The following is a 14,334-nucleotide window of genomic DNA, read 5'->3' as shown; positions in this document are numbered from 1 at the left end:
TTGTGCAGGTCTATGATCTTGTCCCTGACATCCTTAGAAAGCTCTTTGGTCTTGCCCATGTTGTAGAGGTTAGAGTCAGACTGATCATTGAGTCTGTGGACAGGAGTCTTTTATACAGGTGACCATGTAAGACCGCTGTCTTTAATGCAGGCACCAAGTTGATTTGGAGCGTGTAACTTGTCTGGAGGAGGCTGAACTCTTAATGGTTGGTAGGGGATCAAATACTTATTTCTCTGTGCACAATGCAAATAAATATATATCATTTTGACTATGTGATTTTTTTTTATTTTTTTTATATAATCTATCTCTCACTGGTAAAATTAACCTAGCCTAAAAATTCTAGACTGTTCATGACTTTGACAGTGGGCAAACTTACAAAATCAGCAAGGGATCAAATACTTATTTCCTCCACTGTAGGGGCAGCATTATAGTAGTTATATTCTTGTGTATAGGGTCAGTATTATAGTAGTTATATTTTTGTATATAGGGGGCAGTATTATAGCAGTTATATTCTTGTATATAGGGGGCAGTATTATAGTAGTTATAATCATGTATATAGGAGCAGTATTATAGTAGTTATATTCTTGTATATAGGGGACAGTATTATAGTAGTTATATTCTTGTATATAGGGGCAGTATTATAGTAGTTATATTCTTGTATATATGAGCAGTATTATAGTAGTTATATTCTTGTATATAGGAGCAGTATTATAGTAGTTATATTCTTGTATATAGGGGCAGTATTATAGTAGTTATATTCTTGTATATAGGGAGCAGTATTATAGTAGTTATATTCTTGTATATAGGGGCAGTATTATAGTAGTTATATTCTTGTATATAGGGGCAGTATTATAGTAGTTATATTCTTGTATATATGAGCAGTATTATAGTACAGGGTGGGCCATTTATATGGATACACCTAAATAAAATGGGAATGGTTGGTGATATTAACAGGCTTCCAGTATCCGTAGTTTCAGTTGCTGCACATCTCGTATCTTCACAGCATAGACAATTGCCTTCAGATGTGCAGCAACTGAAACTACGAATACCGGAAGCCTGTGCTAGCATTTCTTCTGCGGTGTTGCTATCAGTGTGTGAAGAGGGTTGCATTGACAATCCAACACAATGGGCAGCACTTTGAACACATTTTATAAGTGGTCAGAAACTTGTAAATAACTCATGAAAGAATAAAGTAACGTTAAAACCAAGCACACCATTGTTTTTCTTGTGAAATTCTCGATAAGTTTGATGTGTCACATGACCCTCTTCCCATTGAAAAAACTAAAGTTGGATACAAAATGGCCGACTTCAAAATGGCCGCCATGGTCAACACCCAGCTTGAAAAGTTTCCCCCCTCCCATATACTAATGTGCCACAAACAGGAAGTTAATATCACCAACCATTCCCATTTTAATTAGGTGTATCCATATAAATGGCCCACCCTGTAGTTATATTCTTGTATATAGGAGCAGTATTATAATAGTTATATTCTTGTATATAGGAGCAGTATTATAGTGGTTATATTCTTGTATATAGGGAGCAGTATTATAGTAGTTATATTCTTGTATATAGGGGGCAGTATTATAGTAGTTATATTCTTGTATATAGGGGGCAGTATTATAGTAGTTATATTCTTGTATATAGGAGCAGTATTATAGTAGTTATATTCTTGTATATAGGGGCAGTATTATAGTAGTTATATTCTTGTATATAGGGGCAGTATTATAGTAGTTATATTCTTGTATATATGAGCAGTATTATAGTAGTTATATTCTTGTATATAGGAGCAGTATTATAGTAGTTATATTCTTGTATATAGGGGCAGTATTATAGTAGTTATATTCTTGTATATAGGGAGCAGTATTATAGTAGTTATATTCTTGTATATAGGGGCAGTATTATAGTAGTTATATTCTTGTATATAGGGGCAGTATTATAGTAGTTATATTCTTGTATATATGAGCAGTATTATAGTACAGGGTGGGCCATTTATATGGATACACCTAAATAAAATGGGAATGGTTGGTGATATTAACAGGCTTCCAGTATCCGTAGTTTCAGTTGCTGCACATCTCGTATCTTCACAGCATAGACAATTGCCTTCAGATGTGCAGCAACTGAAACTACGAATACCGGAAGCCTGTGCTAGCATTTCTTCTGCGGTGTTGCTATCAGTGTGTGAAGAGGGTTGCATTGACAATCCAACACAATGGGCAGCACTTTGAACACATTTTATAAGTGGTCAGAAACTTGTAAATAACTCATGAAAGAATAAAGTAACGTTAAAACCAAGCACACCATTGTTTTTCTTGTGAAATTCTCGATAAGTTTGATGTGTCACATGACCCTCTTCCCATTGAAAAAACTAAAGTTGGATACAAAATGGCCGACTTCAAAATGGCCGCCATGGTCAACACCCAGCTTGAAAAGTTTCCCCCCTCCCATATACTAATGTGCCACAAACAGGAAGTTAATATCACCAACCATTCCCATTTTAATTAGGTGTATCCATATAAATGGCCCACCCTGTAGTTATATTCTTGTATATAGGAGCAGTATTATAATAGTTATATTCTTGTATATAGGAGCAGTATTATAGTGGTTATATTCTTGTATATAGGGAGCAGTATTATAGTAGTTATATTCTTGTATATAGGGGGCAGTATTATAGTAGTTATATTCTTGTATATAGGGGGCAGTATTATAGTAGTTATATTCTTGTATATAGGAGCAGTATTATAGTAGTTATATTCTTGTATATAGGGGCAGTATTATAGTAGTTATATTCTTGTATATAGGGGCAGTATTATAGTAGTTATATTCTTGTATATAGGAGGCAGTATTATAGTAGTTATATTCTTGTATATAGGAGCAGTATTATAGTAGTTATATTCTTGTATATAGGAGGCAGTATTATAGTAGTTATATTCTTGTATATAGGAGCAGTATTATAGTAGTTATATTCTTGTATATAGGAGCAGTATTATAGTAGTTATATTCTTGTATATAGGGGCAGTATTATAGTAGTTATATTCTTGTATATAGGAGCAGTATTATAGTAGTTATATTCTTATATATAGGGGACAGTATTATAGTAGTTATATTCTTGTATATAGAAGCAGTATTATAGTAGTTATATTCGTGTATATAGGAGGCAGTATTATAGTGGTTATATTCTTGTATATAGGGGCAGTATTATAGTAGTTATATTCTTGTATATAGGAGCAGTATTATAGTAGTTATATTCTTGTATATAGGAGCAGTATTATAGTAGTTATATTCTTGTATATAGGGGGCAGTATTATAGTAGTTATATTCTTGTATATAGGAGGCAGTATTATAGTAGTTATATTCTTATATATAGGGGCAGTATTATAGTAGTTATATTCTTGTATATAGGAGCAGTATTATAGTAGTTATATTCTTGTATATAGGAGCAGTATTATAGTAGTTATATTCTTGTATATGGGGGCAGTATTATAGTAGTTATATTCTTGTATACAGGGGCAGTATTATAGTAGTTATATTCTTGTATATAGTGAGTAGTAATATTATCAGTGTATTTGCTGTCCATGGTTCTGAATGATGTTGTGAGTCTCTACTTGCCACTATTTTTCCAAAGACTTTAATTTCTGTCTTATCCCTGGGCAAGAAGTCTATTTTGTTTAGTGGATTTTCTTCACCGCACGCTGATGATTTTGTGTTTTTGTTCTTAGCTGTATTGTTATATAAACCTTCTTGTCTTTTATGCTGTGCCTCCTATTAATGACTTAGCTCTATATTCTCCAGGCAGCCATATTGGAAACTTAATTCATTCACGTAAGAATAATAAAGCCTTTAAACCTCTCCTCCAAATTTTCTTGTAAAGCGTTTTTGAGTTATTTTAAGTTATGAAGTCATCTTGAACCAAAAGAAATTCCCTCTAAAAGCCTTAATCAGAAGGACTCCATATTTTAAAGCTGCCTCGTAGCAATCTCTGATTGGAAAATTGGAAATGGCCTTTTGTGGTTGTCAGTAATTCTTCCAGATGCCACAGGCTGAATATCGTCCCGCCGCTCACAGTGACTCCAATCCCAGACTCTTATTGATGTATATTTCAAGGTTCATTAAGTTTCACAATAAAGAGCCTGGTGCTATACAGGCGAGAGAATGGGTTGGAGGAGATGTGTCCAGTGAGGAGGGGATGAGAGGATGGGTTTGGTAGAAGAGATGTGCCTGGGGTATACTGATACAGCTGTGTATTTTTTGCCATGGTCACTGAATGCTGCCGTGTATTAATTGATCAACATTAATGCAAATAAACAAGAACCAATACTAATGTATGGGGCTCAATGGAGGATAAAATGTATGTCAGCTGATTTCTCACGTACTCTCCAGTGAAAAAATGCAATAAGGGGTGTAGCTATAGGGGGTGCACAGGTATCAGTCGCACCCGGATCCTAGTGTCTGAGAGGGCCCAGAGTCTCCTATGCCACATATGAAGACACTAATATTATAAATGGCACATGGTAGGTGGCAGCCCCATAAATTTCACCTTTGAAGTGTTTTGGCCTGAGATGGCAAAAGAGTCTATATTCCCATCTATGGCTCATACAGAATTAATGTCTATATGATGATAGATAGATAGATAGATAGATAGATAGATAGATAGATAGATAGATAGATAGATAGATAGATAGATAGATAGATAGATAGATAGATAGATAGATAGATAGATAGATAGATAGATAGATAGATAGATAGATAGATTACGTTGTCTACTAACACTCGCTGCTCTCAATTATTTTCTGCATATGTCTTTTTACAGTTACGCATCACTTGTACAATATCTAACAAAAGAAAATGTTTTAGCAACTATACACTATTGCACTTAATATTTGGACCACTAGGTGGCTATAGAGAGTGATGTGCTACATCTCCTTGAAAGAAGTTGTTAATGGCCTGTGTTACTAATAGACATGTTTCCCTTAACAGCACACCATGTGGTTGGGCATGGTACTACAAGTAAAATCTATTGTTGACATGAGTAATTCTAAAGTGAAATCTCATCAATTGCCTTCACCATGAAGTAGGACATATAAACTAAACTCCATTTCTAGTCTGCTCCACATCATCTGCAATAGCAGAGCTATGGCCCCATGTCTATATACTTAGTCCTTTTCACTCCAGGATTCTTAAAATTCCCAGTCAACTTTTAGAAACCTGTATTTTCTCTTGTCAGGTAGAATTCCTCCCATTGCCTGTGCTAAATTGCACCTGCTAGTGGGGAAAAGGTGAACTAAACCATTTCAAACATTTAAATCATCAATATAAGCCTACGATGAATGGTGCACTCACACAGACTTGACTCCATACATCCCTACTGCTGCTGCTGTTCTGCACTTGCCCCATATAAACTTCCCACTAGTTCCTTTTATATGACTCCGTGATATATAGTTTGAACGTTTTGGTTCAGGATCAGATCAATACTCATCATCAATATATTTTGATAAAAAGAACTCTACAAAGTGCCTGGATTTCTCAATAATTCGGATAAACATCTCTCTCAGATGTAGCAGAGCTGGCTTATTCATTTTTTTTAGCAACCCTTCCTAAGTCATTAGGAGCTAGGACAAGCCAGCAAGTCTGTCTGCAGTTCTATAACACACTACAGATGTACAAATATCAGACTATGGCATCACATGGGTTTTCCCATTCAAAACACACAGCAAACGTAGCTCTGCTACATCTATATTTGTTGCTCTGATAGAGGTGTTTTTTAATGTAATTTCTTTAAAAAGGAGTAAATTGCATGTGAAAGACTGCAGGGGGAGAGGTCAGAATGTGGAAACCTATGAAGAAGTAGAGCAGCAAGTCTTAAAGAGGCTCTGTCACCAGATTTTCAAACCCCTATCTCATATTGCAGCAGATCGGCGCTGCAATGTAGATTACAGTAACGTTTAGTTTTTTTCAAAAACAAGCATTTTTGGCCAAGTTATGACCATTTTTATATTTATGCAAATGAGCCTTTCTTAATTACAACTGGGCGTGTTTAAAGTTAAGTCCAAGTGGGCGTGTATTGTGTGTGTACATCTGGGCGTGTATTGTGTGTGTACATCTGGGCGTGTATTGTGTATGTACAACTGGGCGTGTATTGTGTATGTACATCTGGGCGTGTATTGTGTGTGTACATCTGGGCGTGTATTGTGTGTGTATATCTGGGCGTGTATTGTGTGTGTACATCTGGGCGTGTATTGTGTGTGTACATCTGGGCGTGTATTGTGTGTGTACATCTGGGCGTGTATTGTGTGTGTACATCTGGGCGTGTATTGTGTGTGTACATCTGGGCGTGTATTGTGTGTGTACATCTGGGCGTGTATTGTGTGTGTACATCTGGGCGTGTATTGTGTGTGTACATCTGGGCGTGTATTGTGTGTGTACATCTGGGCGTGTATTGTGTGTGTACATCTGGGCGTGTATTGTGTGTGTACATCTGGGCGTGTATTGTGTGTATACATCTGGGCGTGTATTGTGTGTGTACATCTGGGCGTGTATTGTGTGTGTACATCTGGGCGTGTATTGTGTGTGTACATCTGGGCGTGTATTGTGTGTGTACATCTGGGCGTGTATTGTGTGTGTACATCTGGGCGTGTATTGTGTGTATACATCTGGGCGTGTATTGTGTGTATACATCTGGGCGTGTATTGTGTGTGTACATCTGGGCGTGTATTGTGTGTGTACATCTGGGCGTGTATTGTGTGTGTACATCTGGGCGTGTATTGTGTGTGTACATCTGGGCGTGTATTATGTGCGTACATCTGGGCGTTTTTACTTGTTTTACTAGCTGGGCGTTGTGAATAGAAGTGTATGATGCTGACGAATCCGCATCATCCACTTCTCTTCGTTAACACCCAGCTTCTGGCAGTGCAGACACAGCGTGTTCGAGAGATCACGCTGTGACGTCACTTCCTGCCCCAGGTCCTGCATCGTGTCGGACGAGCGAGGACACATCGGCACCAGGCGACAGAGGCTACAGTTGATTCTGCAGCAGCATCGGCGTTTGCAGGTAAGTCGATGTAGCCTCTGTCGCCTGGTGCCGATGTGTCCTCGCTCGTCCGACACGATGAAGGACCTGGGGCAGGAAGTGAGTGACGTCACAGCGTGATCTCTGGAGGACACGCTGTGTGTCTGTGCACTGACAGAAGCTGGGTGTTAACGAAGAGAAGTGGATGATGCTGATTTGTCAGCATCATACGCTTCTATTCACAACGCCCAGCTAGTAAAACAAGTAAAAACGCCCAGATGTACACACATAATACACGCCCAGTTGTACTTAAGAAAGGCTCATTTGCATAAATATAAAAATGCTCATAACTTAGCCAAAAATGCTCGTTTTTGAAAAAAACAAACGTTACTGTAATCTACATTGCAGCGCCGATCTGCTGCAATAGGAGATAGGGGTTTGAAAATCTGGTGACAGAGCCTCTTTAAATGTCTCCTTTTGGCCTTCTAAAAAGTTAGACGGTGTGGGATGTTTGTTGTACATATGTATGTATAGGACTATATGTGGGAATGTAAGTGTGTGTGTGTCTGTATATATGTACGTACATACGTACGTACATATTATGTATGTATGTCCGTGTATGTATGTATGTCTGTGTACAGTAGGTATGTATATTTGTACAGTATGTGTGCCTGTATGTTTGTGTGCATGTGTGTCTGTAGGTATGTATGTCTGTGTGTGACTATATATGTATGCATGTCTGTGTACAGTATGTATGTTTGTGTGTGTGTGTGTAAACAGTATGCATGTACAGTATGTGTCTGTAGGTATATATTTATGTATGTCTGTATACAGTAGGTATGTATTGTCACAACTTGGGGACCACTTAGCTCACAGGATCGCCATCTCCCGGGTGAGATGGTTGGCACACATAGAAAGTTCACTCCAACTCATGGAATAAAAGTTTAAACCAGCCGCAGCTAGCTTTATTGTCTTCACCACAGCAAGCAGTGTTACAACTAAAACATACAAAATAAACCCTAGGCTGTCCAGCCTCTAACTAACACATTCAGTGTCCCTCACTACGAGACACTGAGCCTTGTGCCCAGCACCTCACAACATTGGCAGCTTTACCTTACACGTTGGTGACTTTCACAGGCTAGCATGCCTGACTGACTTCCCCAGACTGAGAGGCCTGTGTGAACTGCACACACCTCAATTAAAGAGCCGTCTCAGGTGAAGCCTACCTAGGCTCATCAGACAGCCCAAGACACGGACTGTCTGTATGGAGTGGAAGCCGCCCTTCTCCTTCACACTCCAGCAAACCAGGCCCTATTCCGGGCTTTACACCCAAGCAATAGTAGAGAAAACCCTTCCTGCTGTACATGCTCCCGGGTTGCTTAAAAACCTGACAGTTTCTGCACTCTCCAGTAGCTGCACTACTACAGTATGTATATTTGTAAAGTGTGTGTGTGTGTGTGTGTGTGTGTGTGTGTGTGTGTGTATACGTACGTTATGCCTGTGTATGTATGTGTATGTATTTATTTATGTATGTTTGTGTAGGTATGTATGTAGGTATGTATGTACAGTATGTCTGTGTATGTATGTGTATGTATTTATGTATGTGTATGTATGTACAGTATGTCTGTGTATGTATTTATGTATGTTTGTGTAGGTATGTATGTAGGTATGTATGTACAGTATGTCTGTATGTATGTGTATGTATTTATGTATGTGTATGTATGTGTGTATGTATGTACAGTATGTCTGTGTATGTATTTATGTATGTTTGTGTAGGTATGTATGTAGGTATGTATGTACAGTATGTCTGTATGTATGTGTATGTATTTATGTATGTGTATGTATGTGTGTATGTATGTACAGTATGTCTGTGTATGTATTTATGTATGTTTGTGTATGTGTGTATGTGTGTTTGTGTATGTATGTATGTCTTTGTACAGTATGTATGTACAGTATGTCTGTGTATGTATTTATGTATGTTTGTATGTATGTGTACAGTATGTGTGTGTATATATGTATGTTTGTACAGTATGTGTGACTGTATATATGTCTGTGTGTATGTATGACTGTGTACAGTAGGTATGTATGTATATATGTGTGTGTATGTACAGTATGTGTATGTATATATTTATGTATGTCTGTACACAGTAGGTATGTATGTTTGTACAGTATGTGTGTATGTCTATATGTGGGTATGAATGTATGTATGTATGTATGTGTACAGTAGGTATGTATGTCTGTATGTATGTATGCAGTGCATTTATGACTGTATATATGTCTGTATGTAAGTGTATATGTGTCATATATAATTTATTTCCGATTCCACTAATCTTAATATGCAAATAGTCCTTCCAAATACTTCATCTATTATACTTTAAATCTTGGCAGCCCTCTTGTCTACTATGCTGTGCTACCTTAAGTCATGTCCTCCTTAACTGTTTGCATTCAACCTTAACATCATGTCTGCAAATGTTCCCAATCAGAACAGAGACTAAACCACAAACTAACAGGACTGGCGAGCAAACACCAAATAAAGGGTTAACGACTGCCAGCTCCTCTGCATAGTGGTGCCCTGTTAACCCTATGTATCCAGCTTTTAGACATCACGCATAACGTTAAATAAGATGCATGTTATGGCAGAAAATTAAATATAAAATCCTACAGAGCAGACCGTTTCTCTGACCTCCTGCCCTGACTAGTTTGCAAGCTCTTTGTACAAGGGATTCATCTGTTCTAGACTCTTGGCTCCTCATCCCACTGACAGGCGAAGCAATAGCTACAGCCGAGTCATGTTATAGGAAATGTACTGGGGTAAGGGGCCCTGCATCCATCCAGAACGTCCCATAGGATATGGATGCGGGAGAATTTCCACTGAGTGATAAATGAAAGCCTGGATTCTTGTACATGAACTGAGGGGGATGAGCGTCCAGCTGCTCCTGTGAACACTCTGGAATGGATCCAGGAATATCCCCCAAACATCTGTGATCCCTGGTTGTGTCATTTCTAGGATAATTCCATTGATTTCCGCACCTCAGAGAGAGGATCGTGCTCTTCCTTATAAAAGACTGGACATGACCTCCTCAGCCAATCATAGACGTCAAATAAGTCTGCAGCCACCACCCCCCTTCCCCTCCACCCCACCATCCCAATATACCCCTAAGAGCTCTCCATGACCACTCGTCCTGGGGTAAACATGTTCCTCAACTAGTGAAATGGTGACGCCTGTATGAATTGATGCAGGGATAAAAGCACTGTGGGCGGACTCACTCGGAGAACATCTCCTCCTCTTGTTTTACTAGTGCAGGCAGCAGCATCTCCTATTCATTGAAGAACAGCTTTTAACATCTGCAGTGAGAGACGAGGGTGAGTAGAGTCCCCTTGGCTGTAGGATCATGCATGGGGTTCGCCGATGATGCTCTTGACTGTATGCAGTAAATAATGACCCAAGGTTTGCATGACTGCGTCCAGAATTTGTATATTTTTAGATATCGGGATTAAACATGGGTAGATTTATTCCATGGCAGATGTATCTGGGCAACCGGGCAGGGGGGAAGGTTATGTGATTTAAAACTCTAATGATGTAAGAGTCTTGGCTTGACTGAGAAATGGAGGAGGGAAGGGGGTTTATGCTTGGATAATGCTTCCTAGAGTCACGTTTCCAGATATCGCCCTATTGACAGGTTGTCCGAGTGTTAAAATAAGTGAGCTGGGACTTCGACCACTTAGGTTGGCTCTGGATGTACTGAAGCTCATTCCCAAGCTTTCCTTGATGTGTCTGCAATCGGAGCCGTTTGATGCCGAAGGCTTTCTCATGGGATCTTAAAGCTCCACCATCCAGAATCCTTTCACACAGACTTTTTACGGATTCAAAAAGGGAGGAAAGGGAAGCTTTGAAAATCTATATTGTGTCTCCTTTTTGCCTTCTTCTTCGTCTTTGATTTAATATAAGGAGTCAGCTGTTAGCGGATAACGTGCATTATACATGCAATGAGACACTATCTACTTTGTGGATCTTGCCCCATGGGGCGCTGGGTTTTATAATGCTTGTGCACACATTTTAATAAGGAGGGGGGTGGTAGAGAGCTGTAATTGTTAATCAGATTTTTATTTTCTATTCCCTACATCCAGAAGCTGCCTACATACATAATGGGCTAAAGCGTCACTTGACATGCCTACGGTCAACGTCTATCGTTCCTTGGCACCGCTCTCATTGGGATGTATCCGGAAGCCCATCTACATGTTGAACATTTAAGCAGCACTCAATCCGGGATTAGTACGTGGTCTTCTGGTGTCACCACCAGTGGAGTATCTGGATGACGGAGAAAGAAATGAGCTCATGGACAATGTCACATTGGAGAGGACGGTATATGTAGGACTATAATTTAAGCCTTCACGTTACATTTCGCCATATATCTACTAGGCAAGGGGAGAAAAAAAACTTCTGCCTTACCTTATTTTCAAGGTTCAAGGCTGGGTACTGGTTGATCATGAGGTGGCAACACGTGCTACTTCTTGTGGTCTACTTAGATCCACTTGGTCTTCTTTATCATTGTGAAGCCGCAGCAAAAGCTAAAGGTAACAAGAACCAAGGTCCATCCAAAAAACCAGCCAAAGGGAAGGACCTTAATTCAACAGCTTTGCCCCTTCCAGTCACCACTAGGAAGGTGAAGATCCCAGTTGCGCTACCTTATGAGAAGTGCTTGGGCTATTATGATGTCAGTGGTCAATGGGACAAAGAGTTTGACTGTAACCACACCACTCATCCCTACTGCTGTGGGACATGTTCTTTACGATATTGCTGTGAACAACGGAACAAAAGACTGGACCAAATCCAGTGCAAGAAATTGATTTGGGTTGTGACTACCAAACCGAACGATGTTATGGTGGAAGTTGATGCCTATGACCCACTCAATGACAAAACCAACACCACTGTATACATCACCTGTGGGGTCATCACATTTATATTTATCGTTGGGGTATTTGCCAAAGTGGCTTACGACAAAGCAAGACGACCACCTCGGGAAATGAACATCCACAGGTAAGATGACCCAATATATTGACCACATGTAGGGACACAACATGGGTAGAAAATAATACAACACTCAATACTAAGGAGAAGACTTTGTCTTGCCCCTTGGTTTTCAGAACCCAATGCCATTTTCCAAAAACGGTTCCCAAGATCTAATCTACTACTTAGGGACCTCGACCTTCTTCGTTACTTTTCTAACAAGGTTTTATATATTATTACCAAGTTGTCTGTTTCGACCCTGTTGACCATAGTGTTTCTTGACAGCATCCCATCTTCTGTTTGGGTCCTCAGGCTTCTCAATGTCATGTTCAGGATTGTCTTCATCCATCTTGTTGGCGGTTGTTCCGTCAACTCTTTCGAGTTGTCTGTACCAATGAGCTTGGTCTTATTTTAGTGTGTCTAAAATAGGATAAATCCTTCAACTGGTTGATTGATTTGGTTGTGAATCTAGTTTTTATTAATTTTTTATCATATTTGAAAAGAATGAACACCAGGAGTGTCCCGAATAATTTTAAAACTTGTCATGGAATCAAAAGACGTCCATGTATATTCCTTGGGTAAAATTTAGCAAGAACAACCCATTAACCCTTGTTTTTGAGGTTGAAGAACTGATACAATCATTATAATATACTTCCTTTCAGTTCTTTTGTATTACATAACATACATTTGGAATATACAAGCTCTATTGTCCATTAATGGGACACATGGGTCCGGTGACTCTTCCAATCCGTTAATGCTTCCTCAAACCTAATGTGACAGCCGGTTGTTGAACAGAAAATAAATGGCTGTTGCATATTTAACGGGTTTATGAACAGAAAATGTTGTTATTAACACCGCATCCGGTACATAGAGATATGAATCTATCTACGGGTGGTTGTTGCATCAGGAAATTTCTTTTAGGAGGTTCTTCTATCATGTGTTATATTCGTGGTTTCTCATTAACTGGGCAGAGACTTATTTGTTCTCTTCATGAAGTACAGTAAAAAATTGTGTAGTACCGTGTTAGCCAGAGACAATATGAAATGTTAAATACTTTTGTGTCAAAAAAGACAAAAGTATAATAGGTATGATACCTTTATTGGCTAACCATAAAAGTTCTATATGCAAGCTTTCAGAGCACAGAGGCCCCTTCTTCTTGCATATAGAACTTTTATGGTTAGCCAATAAAGGTATCATACCTATTATACTTTTGTCTTTTTTGACACAAAAGTATTTAACATTTCATATTGTTCTCTTCATAAAAGTTATCGAGGAGCTCGTGGGCATATGTAGAGTACAGTCAATGATCTAACTGACGAGGACAAGGACGATGACCTATAGGTCTACAAGGTCATCAAGATGCTTGGTCTTCTAAAAGATACAAGGAACAAGACTCAAAGTCCATGCAAAAAGTCTCCCAATTTTTGAAAAGGAAGGAGCTTTCGACCAAAGCTATAGACAAAGATGGCGAAGAACCCATCTGTACTACCTTATTAGTCTTTGTAGTCCAGGAGAGTAACCGTCCTACCTATTCTTACTGTGGTGGGACATGTTGTTTATGGTGCTGCTGTGAATTATGGAGCCAAAAGTAGACCATGTCCAGAGAAAGAGGTCCTCTGCTGTTGTGTCATCTTCTACCATTTGTTTCAGTTACGGGACAACCCAACCCAACAATCATTAGCACGCCATTTTATCTTATTGGTTAGTTCCATTTGCCACCTTGCCCCCCCCCCTCCCTCCTAGATGATCATTGACTTTAGAAGGTGACAATCACCATGGAGTCCCATCAGCCAAATTAATAAATGGTTACATTGTGTGAGATAATTGTATAGAATAAATGACCTGCAGATATAATGCCCTGTTCAGCCAGCTCGGAGTTAACTGGGTTGTCTCCCAGCTTTCTACACACCCTAAATGGCATATAAATCTCCAGTGTTATGTACTGCCTGTGTGTCAGTCTTTACTGTAGTGTTGTCATTCTATTCATAAAACAGGAAGGTCAGGCTGAATAGAGCTATATATTCTGTACAGACAGTACGCTCCTGCAGCAGAATGGAGATATTAGAACATTATACAATATAAAGCAAGTTAATATCAAATATTAATATCAGTAATCGATACTACATCTGTAACTGGAAGTCAAGGACTTTTTAGTAACAAGATATCAATTGATGCATTTAGCCTGGACGTGATGAATTTACTAATATTGATTCAATGCCGATAACCTAAAATGAGTTTATCATCCTCAAAATAACATAGAAAAGTCCAGATAATAGCACTGTTATATCTATCCCCGGAGAGAACATTCTTACAGTGAGGTCAT

At 39.0% G+C, this 14,334-nt stretch overlaps 1 protein-coding gene across 7 annotated transcripts in view; it reads left to right on the top strand.

Annotated features, from left to right (window-relative positions):
* SHISA6 (shisa family member 6) overlaps positions 1 to 14,334 on the top strand; it is a 287,961-nt gene that overhangs the window by 26,178 nt on the left and 247,449 nt on the right. For 3 of the 7 annotated variants that reach the window (XM_075846756.1, XM_075846755.1, XM_075846753.1), the window contains exons 1-2: positions 10,184 to 10,366; positions 11,132 to 12,041. In XM_075846756.1, the coding sequence (XP_075702871.1) occupies positions 11,491 to 12,041 (551 nt within the window). In that variant the 5' untranslated portion in view covers positions 10,184 to 10,366; positions 11,132 to 11,490. Of the gene's footprint in view, positions 1 to 10,182; positions 10,367 to 10,390; positions 10,452 to 11,131; positions 12,042 to 14,334 lie in introns of those variants that run through there. The other 4 variants (XM_075846754.1, XM_075846750.1, XM_075846752.1 and 1 more) reach the window with 3 other exon arrangements.

Source organism: Rhinoderma darwinii, chromosome 13 (assembly GCF_050947455.1).
Source record: "Rhinoderma darwinii isolate aRhiDar2 chromosome 13, aRhiDar2.hap1, whole genome shotgun sequence".
Classification (NCBI taxonomy): Eukaryota; Metazoa; Chordata; class Amphibia; order Anura; family Rhinodermatidae; genus Rhinoderma; species Rhinoderma darwinii.
The sequence above is the reverse complement of the archived record's forward strand: the minus strand, read 5'-3'. Positions and strand labels throughout refer to the sequence as shown.